Here is a 21107-nt window from a genome sequence, read left to right on the forward strand (position 1 = left end):
TAGAGCTTATAGTTACTTGGAAATGAGACCTGCTTCAAAAACTTTAACTTGCTCCAAAGACTTTAACCTACTTCAAAAACATAAACCTGGTCATTCTTTCGTTAAAATTGCAGCATCTGAAACCTTGACTGGCACAATAAAACATACTAGAAGCATCCTCCATGCATCTCTGATTAATATAGGGCATAAAAGTACTTGAAGAAATCTGCTCCAAAAACTTTAACCTGTGGCACCGACGCCAAGGGTATTACATAACTTTGTTGAGGTAAGATAAAAATGCTCTTTATGAAGCCTTACTGCTCTACTTTGATATGAGCAAAGATTTTTTTTCTTCTTTATAAACAAATTTCAATCTGGTGCACATTTAGAAAATAACCTTGTGATAAAACTGTATGCATCCTGCTAAAATTTTTCTATATGTTCATTGAAATTGCATAATAAACCTTTCATAGTTTAGCGGGGGGAAAAAAAGACTAAAACGATCTTGTTAAGTATTTAGATACAGTTTATTACATTTAGTTTTGAACAATCACATTCTTTTTCTATACGAGAAATACCTTTCACCATCTACAGGCAGAATAAGTTGAATTCATAAATTAATATTTATCACAGACAAACAAGGAGCACAAACATCACTAATGCCTTTACATGAGTGGTGCTATGATTATAATATGTTAAATGCCACAGTTTTTTTCCTGTAATAATACAATAGCCTTTCTCAATAGTCAAATGAGATATAGTGCACCATGGGCAGCAAAACTATATCTACATGAAATATTTTACAATTGTTCAGAATTTTCCATTTGAGAAGGAATTCCTAATTAGCATGTCTTTCTTTGCTATAAATTGGATTTCTGGTACAGTTTGGAGATTTCAGAGTTTTTCAAAAAATCTATCTCACCACCATGAGTACATAGAAACTACTCTAAAATAAGCATATTTGGTAGCAAGAATTTGTTCAATTCAAGCAATATAGAGACTGCAAAATATTTTGTAACAGTACTCAATAATGTCATTGTCAGATACCCACAGGGGATCTCGTCTTTCACTTATCAGCCGTGGGCAAACTCGCTGAAGTATTGTCGTTTATAATGCAAATTTGTTGATTATATAGACAAACAATCAGAAAGTTGGAACTCTTCAATTTTGAAAATATGTTTATAAGTTTGCTATTTATGGTAATATCGTGACGCAGTAAAAATTTTAAAACTATAAAAGACACATTGTACATGTCACTGGCATTAAATACCATTCAGGAATGATATAAGAGTACCTTTTTCAAACTGGTTGGCGAGTGGATTTGTTTGCAATCGGTGTGTTAACTATGGAAAAGCATTTGTCATTGCCAAACGTACATATGTAATGTTAACTGTGATTCATTGACATGCCATCGCGATTCTGTGCAGCAGCCAATCAAACGACCCATTAATGATATTAATTACATAAGACAATATTTCGGCAAGTTTGCCCACGGGTGATGACTAAAAAATGAGATCACCTGTGGGTATATGATGATGGCTCAATAATGGCAAAATACATAAATAAATTGCAAAGAATTCTGTATTGCACAACATCCACAATATAAATTGAGAACATACATCTCAATCTGTTCTTTGTGAAAAAAAATCTATCACACTCACTAGCTTCTGCCCTTAATACAATTTTTTTTCTTCCTCTGTTCAAAGATTGTGGAATTTAAACAAACCCTTGACATATGCAATATGTGTTAAGGCACAATAAAATAAAACATGGACACTGCACACAGAGAGACTGAAAGTACAGTCCATATTACTTCATTATATACATAATTCATTATCCAGTTCATAATTCAACAACTCACAACAATATTGAGGTGTGTGGGTATCCCTAAGTTGTAATGTTCACCTCTAGAACTTGGAGCAAAATCATCCTCGGGAGCCATATGGCCAATCTCGGCCGTGGGTTTCCGACGATGGAGCAAAATTAAACTATAACAAAATTGAGCATTAAACAGTTTTAGATATGGACCTTACGAAGCAATTATGTAGGATTGTTGAACAAGTATCCAGGTGCAAGTCCTTTAACTGAGCTATGAACAGCATGAACATGGTAATTACTTGCAACCAATGAATACACAAAATTTTACATAATTGCTAAGACTGTGGAGTCTTAGTTTCATCATGTTCATCATAGTCAAATTCATTTATCATCTTAGACTAGAAACAGACCAAAAAGGTTTACAAAAGTTTGAATCCTGCACATTTCAACTTTACATATAGCCTTACTCAAATATCCCTATCTGAAAACAAAAGTTTTTTTTAAAGGTATCACAAAACAAGTCTATCACAATAATGTACCGATACCTTAGTAAATAAAAGGTTTATGGGCTACAAAGCTCACCAGAGTCCAATATATTCCTATGTAAAATTTAGACAATCTATTGTGGCCCCATCTTACCTCCAGCCCCTCCCTACCCCTAGGTATCATGATTTAAAGAAACTTGAGTCTGAGGATGCTTCTATACATATATGAATAATCATGGCTTTGCTGTTCTGAAGAAGACTTTAAAAGATTTTTCCTATATATTATTCTTATGTAAAACTTTGATTGGCCATTGTGGCCCCATCCCACCCCTGGAGGTCATGATTTGAACAATTTAGAATCTACACTACCTGAAGATGCATCAGTATAAATGTGACTAATTATTGCTTTACTCTTCTTGAGAAGAATTTTAAAGACTTTCCTATGTATTCCTATGAAAAACTTTGATTGTCTATAGTGTCACCACCCTACCCCCGGGGATAATGATTTGGACAAACTTGAATCTACACCACCCCAGGAAGTTTTCACATAAGTTTCATCTTTTCTGGCTCAGTGGTTCTTGAGAAGAGGATTTTTAAATGACCCCATCCATTTTTCACTATTTCTTAATTATCTTGCCTTGGAAGATGGTGTGTCACTTCATTTGAATAAATTTGAATCCCCTTTACCGAAGGATACTTTGTGCCAAATTTGGTTGAAATTGGAACAGGGGTTCTGGAGAAAAAGATAAAAATGAGAAATGTTTACAACAATGACAAATAGAGCGGAGAAATTTCGATCAGAAAAGCTCACATGAGCCTTTAATTGTAAATAAAAACAACATACATGTAAACTATCCATCCAAGTTCACACTACACTGTACTTAAAATTCTTTCAAAGACTCAAATGTTAAAGGCACGGTAATTGCCAGTATCCAGTTGCATTTAATACAAATAAACTCTGAGATATTTTCATATGAGATTCAAGAGTTCGAAGTTTGTCAAAGCAAAATAAACCTAGACATGACAGCTAAGGATAAGATTAATCCAACTAAGTATAAATCGATATGTTCACAACATGCAATACAAACCCGGATGTCTAATTTCTTAATAGTTTTACACAAAATTTTAACTTAAAGGGGAAGCAACTCTTTGCAAAACTGCAAGATGCTGTGGAAGACCTTACATAACCTACTGAAACTACAAGGCATTATCCGACATGCAAAAAATTGAAACATTTTGTATAGATGTGTTGCAAATTAAAAAACAAATGTCAATTCTTGCAAAAATCATATAGCTTTGCATTTGTTCCATTCTAAAAATGTGTTCTTAGAAAAATTATTGCTTCTGCAAAATGAATAATACAAAAGAAACAATGAGGTGTTTGACATAGGTTCAAATGTACTTAAGTTGTTCAAACAGAAGAATGAAATAAAATATAGATACATTATATATATAATTATGAATAAATCAGCATGGCAACAAAATCATTACGATGAATTGTTGAGGATGACAAATAATCATATGAATCCACTTTTATTTCAATGACACAGTGTATCAACTAATTCCATGGCACTGGCTCCAATACTCTGAAAATTCTGATTCAGAGGCAAATTCCAAGATCTGATCAAATGATCAATAACTTATTGCCCAATCACAACACTGCACTATAATATCAACACCCTCCAAACATTTCTTGAGATGCATAAGTCATGTAAAGGAAGCCATCATCATCTTTTTCATCTCTGTAAACTTCTGCCAGTGTCATTGACATGCTTGAAATACTTTTGTTGTTCACTATGAGATAAAATGCTTGATTCGAGTTCAGTGACATACGATTCCTGGAAAATATATAGAGGATATTCAATGTTTTGTAGATGAATATGGAATTTATTTCAAGAGTGGGACAGGATTATTTGATATTTTCACGAGTGCGAAGCACGAGTGAAAATATCAAAAAAAATCCTGTCTCACGAGTGAAATAAATTCCATATTTATCTACAAAACATTGAATTTTCTGTTTATTACATTTTCTTTCATTTTCCCTTTGCCTCTGTCTTTTCTTAACACAGTGTCATAGGCTTGACGTCATAGTTGAGCGGTTGAGACGTCATAGCTTAGAAGTTGTGTGTCAGATTGAAAACATTACATAGCATGGATTTTAGCAACATATTTAGGAAGGAATTTGCTGTTTTAGCTCTATCAAGATGCTTAGTTACTATCTCTATCTTATGACAGGCCAGAAATTATTTTTTACTTACTTTGATATCCTTTCACACTGTGAGAGAATAACATTTTTGGTATCCTTTCACACTGTGAGAGAATATCACTTTTATTCAATAAATAAATCACAGTATTTCACTGTTGAAAATGTAATAAATATATATATATAATCAGCTGTCACTATCCAGAAACATTTCAATTCAGCAAGCATATTAGAGTACATACATGTATACTGATTCAATTAAAATGCTCCACTGTTCATTTTGAACATGGAAAAGTCAAGATTATAACTCTCAAAATCCAATGAGTAAATTACTTAACTGCTTAATCATTTTTCCTAGAACTGTTTACTTTATCATTACAAATTTCCCAAAATATTAAATGTATATCAAAATCAGGGTTGTAAATGGATTTTTTTTTTTTACTTATAAAAGGGGCATTTTATTCATGTGTAGTCAGATTTATTGCCTACCTAATAATAGAGGCAAACTGTGACATGGAGAGCTCTTGAGGCACGAGGAATTTTGTTTTATCCAGCATCGGAAGATGCTGCTCCTTATAATATCTCTCTACGATCACCTACAAAGACACAGAATACAATGTCAATATATACCACCACACAGAGATGTAATTATTACAGCGACTTAGATAACTGCTATCGGTGTCACACAAAGTGTACAGATTTAAACAAGCTAAAACCAGTACAGTGTGGACAGATTCATATGATTATAGCTGGCTGGTGCCTGTCTTATTCCCAGTGTATACTGGCTGAAAACCATTTTCCCACAGTTGTTGTTTTTATATTCTTTGCACAAGACAACAATGAATCAAACCAAGTTGTTAAAAAAATATATTTGCAAACTTAGGTAATCTATTTAACACAGTTTTCAGGAACAGTACTTTTGTAACAATTACAAGGTTTTTTTCTGATATGCATGACCATTTTATAGCATTTTCTTAATTACTTGTTTCATATTTTTTATACAAAATAAAGAAGGCAGAACACTTCCTTTAACTGACTTCTTAACTGAAGGGAAATATTGCATGTACAACATAACACCAAAATCTTTTTTAGACTGTAATTTCCAGTGCCAATATGCTTAGTAAACTGTCGATGTCACAATGTGTTTGTGATGCAGACAAAATACTTTTAGAAAATATTGGTGCTATCGGACTGTTCAGTACCTATAGTGCTAGAAGAAAATCAGATATTAGTCGTATTTATGCAAATTGTTACACTGAAAAGTATTTCATTGTTTTAAAATCAAATACCAGGTACAAGTAATACATTACTTTCTTACAAGATGACTGTATAGTATTGCCAGATGCAGTTATGTTTATCAGCAAAAGCACACTTCAATTAATTACAAAAGACATATCAATATTCCAAGACTCTACTGTCAAAATCAAAAAAGGAGAAAAAAAAAAAAAAACATCAGTAACATACCGGTACTTTTGTAGGGAACTTTGATCTTATGCCTACAACCTCTTCCTTCCGCACAGCTGAAAATAATAATTTACCTGCAGTTAATGAACTTTAATGAAACTAAAATAACTAAAAGAGCAAATTAACTTACCAATACTTTCTACATAAAAGTAGAACAATTTTCAAAAAGACTTCCCTAGGTATTAAGAAAAAATCAATTTATTGCAAGATGCTTCAACAACTTACACAGCTGACGAAACTGCATTTATAATCAAATATGCAGTTATGTACACATTAATTTTCAATCCCCCCCCCCCAAAAAAAAGAAAGATAATAAACAAAGTGAGAGAAAGAGAGACAAAATTAATTTTCATTTCTTTAAAACATTTTCATTCAGTTTTCTTCAACATCCAGGAGCTTCTGGGATCCCAACAGAACTCCATCCTGGACCTGCTGTGGCCTGAAGTGGTCCCCAAGACCCCTTTCTAGTACATTTGTGTACACATCTTTTTTTTTTAAAGTTATACCCGTTAATTAAATTAAAATTTTTCAACAAGTTACTTATTTGTAACCCCTGCCCTTCTATCACTTTCCTCTGTATGGAACATTTGTCCAATATAACAAATGGATATTACACTGTATATCAATACTTCTTTAAAAAATACAGAAAATTAATATTTTCATACATGTATGTACCCCAAAAGAAAACAGACTGATTCTAAAGATTGAAAAATATGTCCAATTATGAAAGTAGTCCCATCATTCAAAATCCTCTCAAACTTTAAAATGTCTCTTAAGAAAAATTGATAAGAGTTTTACTTTAAAGTTGAATTCATGGTTTTTTTTTTTGTTTAAATATACCCACACAAATTTGAATTATAATCAGCTCAGGGGGTAGCAGACTAAGAATTATTAAGACACACATGGTGTATGACTAATCATCTTATACCTGGTATTATTAGAGATAAAACAAACATGTATGATCTCAAATCATTAAACTTCAAGTTTTTTGATGCCACTAATAAAGCAGGTATCAATTATTGTACCCTGATCTAAAGAATAATGACCTTAAAGAACATGACCCTATAAATGTGTCAAAATGTAAACATCCTTTAAATCACAAAATGTCAACAGGACACTGCCCCCTAATATCTAAACCACTTGACAAAGAGAAATGGAAATTCAGTTGCTACAATAAATTATGTTAGCTCATTACAAAAATGACAATTGCAGTCCATACAGAGTAGTTCTCTATTAAACCTATACATGTTCTCAAAATTAACATCATAAGACCATCACTAAAAATACTTTTGTTTGATGTACTCCAACCCAAATTTTTCAAGGTGGGTAGGTAGGTAGTTTTTTTTTTTTTTTTTTTTTTTTTTTTTAATTTTTTGGAATTATCTAACACCATGATAAATGTTATGACAATCAAAGATTTACCATGAATCTTACCCAATCCTCATCAACAGTTTATATGTTTGTTAAATGCAGCAAAACCAAAAAAAGACATATGGAACCTAAGCAAGTTAGACAATATGTATTTTCCCATTAAAAAAAAAATCAAAAAAATGAAAGTACTTAAAAAATGATTGGGTAGGGGCAATTTTGATGGGTCGGTCAGAGTACATCAAACACGGCCTTATTTCCTGTACAATCTGTGACTTTTATCATTTTGAAGTCCATAATAACATGAGCATAAACCAAATACCACAACTATGTTAAGAGAATACTTAAAATGTTCAAGGTGGCTAATAAAACAAAAATAGAAAATGCTAAAAAAAAAAATTATATAAATTAAAATACATGTATATCACCACCACCCTACTCCTAAAATAAAAATAATTAAGTCAAACCTTATTGTCTCGAACTCCAAGAGTTTGAGAAAAAACTTCAAGATATCCGAGGATTCAAGATATCGAGGGTAAAATACTTAAAGAACATGAGGTTGGGACTCCCAGATTACTTCGACATATCCATAGTATTCGAGATAGCGAAGTTCAACTGTATTATAATAAAATAAAGCAATTTATACACTTCTAATTTATTACTGTGACAGTGCACACATAAAACTTTTGTCAACACAGCCCAGTCAGGCTAGCAATGGCAAACTTTTACTAGCCTGAACAGAGTTGTCGAAATCCGTCGGTCCTGTCGGCAAGGCCGGTAAAAATTTGTCTGGACTGATAACTTTTAAGAAAACGCCGGTCCAAATGACTGTTTGAAAAAATCGAGCGTGACGGAAATTTTAAAAAAGGTCAAGATCGGGATGCGCAACTGAAGGTCACAAACACAAAAGAGATGGCCGTTTGCGCGGCGTAGTGACGATGGTCAATTTAACTTGTTACAGGAAAGACATAAAATATGTTATTTATGTCTCTTATTAAAGACTCTCTATCCTAAGAAAAGAAACTTGTGAGATTGAAGGCTGTTGAAAATATTAAAGGGCATTTTGGTGCTGTTATTTATTTTCCTTTCTCAGCGTCAAAATAAGGTACATGTATCTGGTCTGACAAAACTTCGTCCGGTCCAACAGAACATTTGACTTTGTCAGACCAAATGTCTGACAGTGATTTCAAAATTTCGACAAGTCTGCGGCTGAATCACTATCACTTTTTACTTACCCCCCCCCTTTTAAAAGTGTGAATAATAAAGTGACACAGCTTTGTTTCATTCCTTTAGATTTAATCAGCAAGGCTCATTTTTAATTTTAGGAATTAAATTTCTATGAATCGTTCTGTTCTGTCAATTTATTGTTATGGGACAATACAAAGATATTTGATCCTACATAATAAAATTGTTTTTGTTTTACACATCATGGATGCAGTCTGATGTACTAAAAAAACTTTATCTCAATATCTTTGTAACTGAGTCATGGCTCACCCCTTCCATCTATCTATTCATTTTAAAACTCACATGATTTATTATAATTCAAAGCATTTCTTGATGTCAGTGACAGTATCTGTCTCAACTTTTTCTTCACATTCTTTAGCTATGCAAATATGGCAACATGAAACAACAAATCAAAGCATGGAGAGAATTAGAAAGATAAGAAAATTAAAATCATTGAGAAAGACATAAATATTCAATCAGGATAATCTTATGTTTCAGGCAAAATTTTTAACAATCTGCAAGGAAATTTTAAATCATGTTACAATAAGAATGCCTATTTCTTTTTTGCATGTTTAGCTTTTTTTCTTTATATCACTTTCAAAAAAAAAACATTCACAGAAAAAAAAAATTATGCTGGATATTTTAATCAGCAACATGCTTGAAAGTAGTATATTTGAGTGGGTGCTGTATTTGAGCTGTATAGGTATGGACAATGAACATCACTTGTGACCTTTTTTTTTTTTTTTTTTTTAATACATGTGCAGATAAATCAATGATGATGAATTATTTGTTTAAGATACTCGGGATAATTTACACAGTTTGAGATATGTGTGCTGCATGTTGTACAGTTGTGTCCTTGCTTCTACTAGGTGTACATTAGGCTTAAATTTAGGATATGTCACATGACATTATGTACCTGAGTCAAGGTCAACATTACGCTTCAAGCGATTGATACTAATTTGTCTGATTAATCTTTCACATTAATATACCTTTTTCTCAATGCATTAACAAAATAAATCAATTTTTTAGTTAATGTAGACGAGACCATGGGAATAGTGATACTGTCCACTCCTCTGAATAATTTAAGACATACCAAAAAGAATCTATAGTTTGATAAATTAAGCAATTTATTATTTATTTATTAAAAAAAAGATTATATAGTCAAAACCCTTCAACATAAGCAGACTTATAATTATTACTCTCTTAACAATTTAAATTGGTTTTTCATCAAAATACATATTCATCAGTCATATTAGAATGCGTGCGACACTTCATTTGCAAATCTCGCCATGAATTATGCTGTAGGTCTATTATTGTTTACTGCGTTTTAAAGGATTTTTGTCCCAATTTATTCTAAAATGTTTGCTTTGAAATTGTTAATAATTTACTACAATTAACTGGATACCACTTATAGCTGAACTGCCAAGTATCGATACATACTGTATTGAAATGCACTACATGTATTGATCTACGAATATAAATAAATATCTTATGTGCCAGTTACCTACATATAAACTTATTAAAATCGCCAAACCATATGAGACCATTTGATTTGACACAACGTTCAACAGGTGATGATGGGACATATGACACAGACAAAAAATTCTTACCAAAACTTTTCCTCTGCTTAAAAGTTTTATACGTATCTCCATTTTTCTCTGGCATTGTCACCGTTAATACCTTTTACATGCAGAGACGATGTCACTGATCAGACCTTACGCTAACTACTGTTTGACACTATGTTCCTATCAGAAATGGCGCAAACAAATGACGTCGACGATATAAATCATTAGTAAGGTAAGAGGTGTTCCGAACACGAAGATGAGGATTTCCCGCGAAAACTCAAATCAAAGCACGCTTCTTGAAAAGGGAGAGTGGAGGAGGAGTTTCCTCTCTTCTGAGCCAATAATAATAATAATAATAATAATAATAATAATAAATATATATAAATAAAAAAAGAATCATTTTGATAGCTTCTGGTGTAATATAATGTTGAAGTCATTCAAATATTAAATAAAAAAGGTCTAGCTATAACGTTATATGATAAATAATTTTTTTGCTCATACTAGTTAGCCCTTGGATCAGGTGAGCTTTTCTAATCTAAGATAGTTCGATGTCCGTCTGGCGTGTGTCGTCAATAAACTTTTCAACGTCTTAATTCTCAAGAGCCACTGGGCCAATTTCAACAATTTGTCAAAGCATCCTTGGGCGAAGGGGATTTTTAAAAGCTTGTACACAGGAAGTGCCTCGCCCTGTTTCAAGGGCAGATAGTTAAAAATTAGTGAAAAATTAATGGCATCTTAAATCTCCTCAATAACAACTAGACTAGAAAAAAATAGAACTTATGTTAAAACCTTATTACATAGTGTAGATTCAAGTTTGTTTAAACCATAAGCCCGGGGATATGACAGGGCCACAATGGGCGATTAAAGTTTTACATGGAAATATTTAGGTAAAATATTGAAAAAAAAATGTTCTTTTCAAGATGAACAAAGCCCTGATTAATTATATTTATATGAAAACATTCTCATGTAGTGAAGATTGCATGAAGTTTGTTGAATTAATTACCCCCGGGGCTAGGGTGGGGTCATAATGGGCGATCAAGCTATATATCTCTTATTAGGAAAAAAATCTTTGTTCTTCTCAAGAACAGCAAAGTCATGATTATTCATATTTATATGGAAGCATCCTCAGGTAGTGTAGCTTCAAGTTTATTAGTCCCCTACCGGTGAAACCGGAGGGGACTATAGGTTTCCTCTGAGTCTGTCCGTCCGTCTGTCTGTCCGTCTGTCTGTCTGTCTGTCCGTCTGTCTGTCTGTCCCTCTGTCTGTCTGTCAGTCTGTCCCACTTGGTTTTCCGCACTTTTTTCTTAAACGTTTGCAGATATTGAACTGATTTTTGGTATGTGAGTGTATCTTGATGAGTTACAGATCACGTTTGCATTTCGTTCCCCTTCATTGATTTTTGACGGAATTACGGCCTTTTCAATTTTTACGGGTTTTCCGCAATTTTCTTCTAAACGCTTGTAGATATTGAGCTGATTTTTGGTATGTGGCTTTACCTTGATTAGTTATAGATCAAGTTTGCATTTCGTCCCGCTTCATTAATTTTTGACGGAATTATGGCATTTTCAATTCTTAACGGGAACCAGATTACACTTGCCGGTAGGGGACTAGTATTGCTAATGCAATACTCTCAGAATGCTTGTTTAAATCATGGCTAGGGTGGGGCCACCAAGGGCGATTAAAGTTTTAAATAGGAATATATAGGGGGTGGGTTAAAAACTTCCCAAGAATAGCATGACAATGATTGGTCTTAATACGGGAGCATCTTCAAGTAGTGTAGATTCATGTTTGTTAGTCCCCTACCAGTGAAACCGGAGGGGACTATAGGTTTCCTCTGAGTCTGTCCGTCTGTCTGTCCCTCTGTCTGTCTGTCAGTCTGTCCCACTTGGTTTTCCGCACTTTTTTCCTAAACGCTTGCAGATATTGAGCTGATTTTTTGTATGTGAGTGTATCTTGATGAGTTACAGATCACGTTTGCATTTCGTTCCGCTTCATTGATTTTTGACGGAATTACGGCCTTTTCAATTTTTAAGGGTTTTCCGCAATTTTCTTCTAAACGCTTTCAGATATTGAGCTGATGTTTGGTATATGACTTTCACTTGATTAGTTATAGATCAAGTTTGCATTTCGTACCGCTTCATTGAGTTTTTGACGGAACTATGGCATTTTCAATTCTTAACGGGAACCAGATTACATTTGCCGGTAGGGGACTAGTATTGCTAATGCAATACTCTCAGAATGCTTGTTCAAATCATGACCGCCTGGGATAGAGTAGGGCCAAAATGTCAGAGCGATCAAAGATTTATATAGAAATTTTAATATAGAAAAAGATCTTTAAAAATCTACTCCTTAAGAACAGCACAGCCATATTGATTGTATTAGTATGGAAACATCATCAGGTAACTACTTATAGAATGAAGTTTGTTTAATTTTTGACTCCCGGAAGTAGAGTGGGGCGCACAATAGAAGGCCACAAGAAGATCAAACTTTTACATAGGATTGTATATTAGAAAATCTATAAAATCTTTTAAAGCACTTATTAGTTCAATAGATATGGAAGTAACTTCAGTAAGTGTAGATTTAAGTTTGTTCAAATCATGCTCCTCCCAGGTTTTGATGTAATCGAGACAAGAGGCTCATAGGCCACAACGCTCACCTGAGTCAATATGACTGCTGTTCTTCATCAGCAGATTTTTTTCTACTATACATTCCTATGTGAAACTTTGATCACCCATGAGGCCCAAACCTACCCCAAGAGGTCATGATTTGAAAATACCTAAATCTACTCTACATGAGGATGCTTTCATATCATTGTGACTAATCATGGCTTTGCTGTTCTGTGGCCCAAACCCACCCCTTGGGGTCATGATTTGGAAATACTTGAGTCTACACTACCTGAAGATGCTTCCATATATATATATATATATATATATATATATATATATATATATATATATATATATATATATATATATATATATATATATATATATATATCATAGCTTTGCTGTTCTTGAGAAGATTTTTTAAACTCTAAACTATATATTCCTCTGTTAAAGTTTGATTCCTATTATGGCCTCACCCTACCCCTGGGGATCATGACTTAACAACTTGAATCTACAATACCCGAGGATGCATCAAATCAATATGTCTAATCATGACATTTTTCCTATAAACTAGTATTCCTGTGAAGATCTTTGTTCCCCTATTGTCGCCCCACCAACCCCCAAGGTCATAATTAAAAAAAAAACACACAAAAAAAACACTTGTATCTACACTAAGTATGAAGGTTTCAAGTACGTTTCAGCTTTTTTTTTTAATTTTTTATTTTTTTTTTTATTTTGGCCCAGCAGTTCTTGAGAAAATTTTTATGTGATGCGACCAAATTTTCACTGATTTTTAATTATTTCCCTCTGAAAGAGAGTGTGGCCCTTCGTTTGAACAAACTTAGATCCCCTTTACCTAAAGATGCTTAGTGGTAAGTTTGCTTAAAATTGGCCCTGTGGTTCTGGAGAAGTAAAAAAATGTGAAAAGTTTACAGACGGACGCACAGACGACAGACAAAATTTTGATCAGAAAAGCTCGTTTGAGATTTTAGCTCAAGCGAGCTAATAAGATATTATCTTAAAAACGACCAGATTTCAAGCGCAGATATCCAGAAATTATGCAGTTTAATGGTGGTGGTGGGGGGGGGGATACCCACTAAAATCCATCTCAGAGTTGTTTTGACCAAAAAAGTAAGCAATTTCTCAAAACTCGAAAAACCGGCCTCTTTTGTGCGTGTATCGTAACAAAAATTGCATAAAAATAAGAAAGTAAAATAATTTTGTGTATTGTGCCAATAGAGATAACAGATGCTAATTCTATAAATAAAAATAATGAGAGATGATGACCACTAAGGGTTTGACCTTTTCACCTATACGATTCCAAGAAAATTTCTTGGAATGCGGTGGTTTAAGTTGTTTGTCATATGATATATTTGGTTAGGAGGAAGGAGCAACCAATAGTTTTAAAGTGACCAGAGGTCAGTTGTTGGTATAAATTAGCTACATCAATTAAAATTTAAAGATTATGCAAAGGATAGAAAATGATTTTTAAAGTGCATTAGGAAATTAAAGAGTGTTGGAGGACAGAATAATGGTAATTAAAATTCAAATTTAAAGTAATTATTGCAAGTATCGAAGGAGTTACAAATATGGAGATGTAAAGCTACAAGGGTACACCTGGTATAAAATGAGCGGCCGGGCGGACACAGTTCAGTCGGAAACTGGATTGTGTCTGTCTCTGCTTACATTTTATACAGGTGAGATCATTTTGTAGACTTGCGCGTTTTTATGAAAATTATTAAAATTTTCAGAAGGCTAATTTTATTTACAGGTTAAAATATTTTATATTATAAGTAGTAATGTTTATTATAATGTTTATTATCTTGTGTAAAATTATTTCTTGTCATCATTAATAGAAAGAAATGGATTGTTTAATTTAATAAAAGTCGGACACTGGATTATGTCTGTCTCTGCTTACATTGTATACAGGTTGGGCAACAGAGCCACTCCCTAACACCTGTGGGCCGCTCTGGAGAGGAAAGGTCCTCAGATCTTGAAGGACTTTGGAATTGTAATATTCCAGAGTCATTTCGTAAAAATAAAAAGTTGACTTGGGTCACTCCGACCAAGCTCAAAGATTATGAGTTATTCCACTTGGTGTGTCCTCTCACTTGCATAGCCAGAGATCCCGGGTTATATGAACAAAATGCATGATCGGTCCAATGTCATTCGGGACCCTGCCTCCGGTTATGATTACGTTTTGGTTACGTGTGTTGGGGGAAGGGGGCGACAAGTCGATTTCTTTCATCTCTCTCTCTCTCTCTCTCTCTCTCTTTATTGTTTTAATGACTCTTCTTTCAGGGTTTGGGGGGGGGGGGGTTCTAAGATCATCTTTTCCTTAGTTTGATCCCTCGCTACATCCTCGCAAGACCACGGTGACTGGGTCAAACAAAGATAAATGTCATTGAAAGTTTTCTTCAGGTCCTGAATGAGATTATTTTCAAGTCTACAAAAATTAATGGTCCCATGGGTCAGAAGGGGACAGACTTGTGGGTCAAAATTAAATCTGAAACGGAAAATATACGGAAACAGTATTTAAAAATGTTATGAAAAAAACTCATTTTTGTTCAAATCATTCTGCGCAGATCGGGGGGGGGGGGGGGGGTAAGAGTTTTCATATTTGTATAGTAAACAAGGAGAGGATGAAAAGAAAGAATTCATCATTTCTATTCAAAAAGTCCAAAAATATGATAGCAATCCATGCATGATATTTTTTGTTTGTGTTATGTGTATATACATGTATCAATACTCGTATGTAGTATAGTTAGTGCGGTATATACCACTTTATGTGTGACGAATGTCCAAATCAAACAACGGTTTAAAATAACGGTACAAACGAATCTGAAAAGAATACGAAAGGAAATGAATTTAAAAAGATGTACAAACGACTTTAATCGAAATAAAAACCCGGTGCTTTGTGAAAATAGATCGCATCAAGGCAGTCGGAGTTATTGCGCTTAGATGTAATGCACTCCCATGCCCCACGAAATCCAACAACGTTAGATGCCTTTTTGAGGGTGAATAAGATTCGGAGACGTTTTGCTCTGTCTGTTTGTCCGCAAAAAAATTGAAACTTGTCTATAATTTTGATCGATTGGAGCTAGGGCTTTCATAATTTACATGTGTATTCCTTGTGACAAAAATTTCTTTGGATACCAACATAGTTGACCTCTTGAAGTTTGACCCATTTTTAAAAAAAAAGATTTTACCAAACTTTAAACTTGGTCATAACTTTTAAACGGTTGGAGCTAGGGCTTTCATACTTCACATGTGTATTCCCTGTGACAAGACCTTTCTTTGTGTTTAAATCTTTTTGACTTTTTGACCTTGACCTTGAAACTTTATCCTTGGCTATCAGTTTTAAATGGTATGAGCTAGGGCTTTTATAGTTCATATGTGCATTTCTTTTGACAAGACTGTAGGTACCAACAATTTTGACTTTTGACATTGACCTAGGAGTTTGCCCCACTATTGAAAAACTTTAACCTTTGCTCTAACTTTTGAATGGTTGGTGCTAGGGTTTTCATATTTCACATGTATATTTCCCTCGTGAAAAGAACTTCTTTTGAGTGTCAACAATTTCAATTTTGACCTTGGAGTTTGAATTACTTTTGCAATACTTTAATCTTGCTCATGCTAGTAATATTTAAGTGTTTGGTGCTAGGGTATTCATGTTTACCCTGGTGGTAGTATTTTCTTTGGATACCAATGATTTTGATCTTTTGACCTTGACCTTAGGGTTTCGCGTAATTTTGAAAAACTTTGACCTTAATCATATTTTCTGCATGGTTTATGCCCCCGAACTCGAAGACTCGGGGATATATAGTTTTTGGCATGTCCGTCCGTCTATCTGTCTGTTTGTCCGCAAATACTTTAACCTCTGATTGGTTGAAGCAATAGCTTTCATATAATTCGCACGTGTATTCCTTGTGACAAGACCTTTGTTTGGGTACCAACATATTTGACACCTTGAACCTGATCTTGGAGTTTGATCCACGTTTGCAAAAAAAAAAAAAAAAAAAAAAAAAAAAAAAAAAAAAAAAAAAAAACTTTAACCTTGGGCATAACTTTTGAACAGTTGGTACTATTGTGACAAGATCTTTCCTTGGGTATAAATATTTTTGACCTTTACCTTAGGGTTTGACCCACTTTTTACAAACTTTAACCATGATCATAACTCTTAAATATTTTTTACTGGGACTTTCATGTTTGTGTATTCCTTGTGTCATTACCTTTCTTTGGATGCCAACAATTTTGACTTTTGACCTTGAAGTAAGACGTATTTTTGAAAACTTTAACATTGGCAATAATTTTTGAGCAGTTGTTGCTATATATATTTCACATGTATACTTTTTTTTGACAAGACCTTCTGGTTACCATTAATTTGATATCCTTGACCTTGGAGTTTGATCCACCTTTTAAAAACTGTAACTATGGTCATAACTTTTGAACGGTTGGTACTTGGCTTTCATATGCCACAGGTACATGTGTCTTCATTGAAACAAGTCCTTTCTTTGTTTAACATCATTTTTGATCGCTTGACCTTGGAGTTTGGGTTGCATTTGAGAAGCTTTAACCTTTGTCATAAGATGCCATACGGGGGCATCTATGAGGGGCCGTTTTGGTATTTACTGGCACTAAATGATATCACCTATTCGAATAGGAGATATCACATATTCAGTTGGTGATATCATCTATTCGAATTAGTGATATCACCTGTTCGAGTTTATGTCACGTATGAATTGGTGATAGCACCTATTCAAATAGCACCTATAACAACTGCTCCCAAGACTATACATGTACCGCATACGTCTACTTTATACAGAAAGTAAAAAGTTCCCTCTCTTTGTACATAAATAATTAAAACAGAGAGAGAGAGAGTAGCGATAAATATAGCAAAACTGATTGCAAGTAAAATTTATATAGCTTCACAGGGATCGATAATATATGGTATTTTGAAATGGGCTTAAACACAAGGGGAATTGGCATCCCGAATTTGCTTAGGGTTAATGAAAATCTTTTTTTTTTAAATATGCAAATCGGGTTATTCTATGGTCTTTTTGTGTACATTGTAATATAGAAACAGTGACCCCATCTCCTCTTTGTGCCATAAATTATCTACAGTTTATTTGATGAATGCAATGCGGAATTAGTAGAGGTTATAATTGCTCAAATTAAGTACAAAAAGTAAAAAAAAAAAACAAAAAAACAAAAAACTTTATAATCTTTTTTGAAATGTTTGCTGAAGAGTAATGTAATCACTTCATCAATTCATTTTAATCAATGCTAAGAAAATAAAATTGCTCTTTGAAAGCCTTTTAAAATTTCTTCCTTTAATTTTCATTAAAGCTAGATAATCTTGAGGAAGGGAGCATTCATTATTCAATGTTGTAAGAAATGCAAATAGGTGATATCGCCTTTTCGAATTGGTGATATCACCTATCGGAAATGAATTGTTGATATCATCAATTCGAAAAGGTGATATCACCTTTTCGAATAGGTGATGTCATCTTTTCACTCGAATAGGTGATATCGCCTATTTAAATAGGTGATATCACCGATTCATTTCCAATAGGTGATATCACCAATTTGATAAGGTGATATCACAAATTCGAAAAGGTGAAATCGCCAATTCGAAAGGTGATATCACTAAACGGCAATAAATACCAAAACGGCGCCTCATAGGCATCAGTTTTTCAAAGATATCTTGTTTTGTTTATTTCTTGCTAGCTTGATTATATGTATTACAGTTTTCTATATTAAATGGGGATAAAAATGGACTAAACTGCTAAATATTTGTAAAGGAAATAGCGCAATTACAGATTAAATATATGAAACCTACTTATATATATCATGCCTGATCCAGGCATTTTTCTGAAAGGGGAAGAGTTGTCAACACCCAATACCCCCCCCCCCCCCCCCCCCAAAAAAAACTGACTCAGAATTATACATTTTTTTTAATGTGACCTTCATCTTTCCAAATTGACTTTGGTTCAAGGTCCTGTCGCACCCACTAGCATCAGAAATATTTGTGTGGAGTACACTTTCCGTGTTTTTCCTTTAAGTTTAGGACAAAACATAATACTTTTAATGCCAGTGACCTTTGAACTTGCCCAAATAATCTTAGGTCAAGGTTATAACAATTCCTTAGTACATAAGCAATCTTGTTTCAAATATGATTGCATGACTAAACGGACAAACCGATAGATAAGGTGACTCCTAACCAACCTCCTCCCCGATTTTGTTTCGTGGGTATAACTTCTTGTAGATATGTTTATGTTCATTTCACTATTCAGGAGCGAATATATTCAATCACCGGCCTCCTGAATGGTAATTCCTTTAGTTTTACAATTTTATGGCTTTTTCGACCTTTTGCCACAGAACTGGGGTTTTGTTTGATTACTGTGAAATATGGAGATAAGTCCATTGAAACAATACAAATCGGGAGCAGATCAAACGCGGACCTCCAAAAACAGCAGAGGTGGGATCAGGTCCCATGGAGGAGTGAGCATCCCCTGCCGACCGGTCACACCCGCCGTGTGCTCCTTGTCATAATCGGGAAATAACGGAAAAATCCGTCGACAATTCAGTGTGTAAATAATGGCCTAACAATTAGTATGTAAAATGCCAATCAGCATATGACTTAATGATAGATTGTATTTGCAGACAAGGTCATTATATCGACCATAGAACTTACGAAATGATGACTTTAAACGAGACTGTTGATATTCTTGTTTCATCAACTTGTTTGTCAATTACTTGCCTTGTTTAAGAAATTGTTCATACGAAGAGCATGCTCTTGCTCTTGCGTATCGAATTAACTGAGAGATATACACCTCATATGCAGGTGATAAGGGTGTACTGCTGCATTAGTAAGGGAAGTTGACGATTGAAAAGTTAAAGTCATCACGTTTATTATAAATCTTTGTTGTTAGATTACCATTAACGTCCTTTTCTAGTAAAATATCCAAATATGAAAAAGATATGTCTGTGGTATCTTCTATTTCAAGCTCACTGGGATATATCGAGTTGACATATGAATGGAAATAACTATTGTTAATTGATAATATGTTGTCGATATATCTAAATGTCGATTTGAAGGTCACAAGAGATTTCTTTTTCTCATGTATATGATTTTGAATAAATTCTGCTTCATATGAATACAAAAATAGATCTGCTAACAACGGGGCGCAATTGGTACCCATGGAAGTTCCAAGAGATTGTTGGAAGACCTGGTCTCCAAAAACCACATAAATATTGTCAATCAACTCAAGCATCTTTAAAATATCAACTTCAGAGTACTTGTGTGTACAATCAGAATGTTATTTCACAAAATAACTTTGCAAATGACCAATGACAAGGTAAGTAAATTTATTATTTTTTTTAATTCTTTTAATGTAAATTAATAAACATGTTACATGTAATTCTTATAACAAAAACTTTCTGTTGCTCTTCGTCCTGGGTTTATGATTGTGCAGATTGACTGGAGAACTTTCCTTTAGTTACCTGAGAGCCAGGTTCACCACCCCCAGGGTTAAAAAATACCGAATTTCTGAAACCCTTCTACACATCTACAGGACATTCTCAATCATATTCCAAAATATGAATGGGCTACTAGACGAAAAAAATGTAAGAGGAAATCAGGGAACCAGGATTTTGTTTCAAAAAGATGTCTTACCCAGATTTGGCCCCCAGGTTAAAAATTGAAATTTCAAAAATCTTTTTGCACATGTTCAAGGCACCATCAATCATATTCCAAAAGACGAGTTGATTCCTTAAAATGTTAAAGGAGTTGAGGAAGAAGATAATGTGACTGACGGACGGACCAGAATAACAACAGTATACCTGACTTTCTTTGAAAGTGTGGGTATAAAAAGGTGCCATGCTAAACAAACCGACACACATTGTTAATTCTTTAGTAATCAACATGGAAATCGCAAAATGATGAGATGGTTTTGCATTATGGCCTTTTTTGTATTAACAGCGCCTGTTCACTTGCGTTTTTGAAAGGCATACTGTTCCGCCTTCTACTTTGCACTCCATGGCATAACGCCTTTCAATTTTTTTTGTAGCAATTTGATCTTAATAGGCTTTCGTAGTTTCAACTTAGGAGTCAGAAGGCATGCGCACATTGCATAATATTGCCCAAAAGAATAAATAGATAGGGATATTCTCAAAGTATGTTTCGCTTTCTATATAAATACAGAATTTTCAAGTCCAAATCACTTGAATCCCACACTACCATTACCGCATTTAAAAAGAGAATATGAAGATTTTGTTAAAACAAATTGCCATAACTACAAATGAGTCATTAGAATTCAGATTAAAAAATTTTCCGCCTCAGCCATTTTGAAAATGTGCTTGTTCAAGTAAACATGGACGTGGATGTTTCATT

The 21107-nt window shown here is 33.9% G+C and overlaps 1 protein-coding gene across 1 annotated transcript; it reads right to left on the bottom strand.

Moving 5' to 3' along the window:
* Positions 1 to 3263: 3263 nt before the first annotated feature.
* Positions 3264 to 10281, bottom strand: LOC133191801 (microtubule-associated proteins 1A/1B light chain 3C-like). The gene is made up of 4 exons (XM_061327536.1): positions 10152 to 10281; positions 5950 to 6005; positions 4975 to 5081; positions 3264 to 4120 (listed from the first exon to the last, which is right to left on the bottom strand). The coding sequence occupies exons 1-4, from the start codon at positions 10204 to 10206 to the stop codon at positions 3955 to 3957; spliced, it is 384 nt and encodes a 127-aa protein (XP_061183520.1). The 5' UTR covers positions 10207 to 10281; the 3' UTR covers positions 3264 to 3954.
* Positions 10282 to 21107: the final 10826 nt, after the last annotated feature.

The sequence above is a fragment of the Saccostrea echinata genome, unplaced genomic scaffold (assembly GCF_033153115.1).
Source record: "Saccostrea echinata isolate AGI-Se365-2 ecotype Australia unplaced genomic scaffold, CSIRO_AGI_Sech_v1 ptg000024l, whole genome shotgun sequence".
NCBI lineage: Eukaryota > Metazoa > Mollusca > Bivalvia > Ostreida > Ostreidae > Saccostrea > Saccostrea echinata.

Bases quoted from the DNA above. Each gene is read 5' to 3' on its own strand.
- LOC133191801 (XM_061327536.1), bottom strand. From the start codon at position 10,206: ATGCCAGAGAAAAATGGAGATACGTATAAAACTTTTAAGCAGAGGAAA. The intron at 6,006-10,151 runs GTAAGAATTTTT...TATTATTTTCAG, and splicing joins TAAGCAGAGGAAAAGTTTTG to CTGTGCGGAAGGAAGAGGTT. The intron at 5,082-5,949 runs GTATGTTACTGA...GTGTCTTTGTAG, and splicing joins AGTTCCCTACAAAAGTACCG to GTGATCGTAGAGAGATATTA.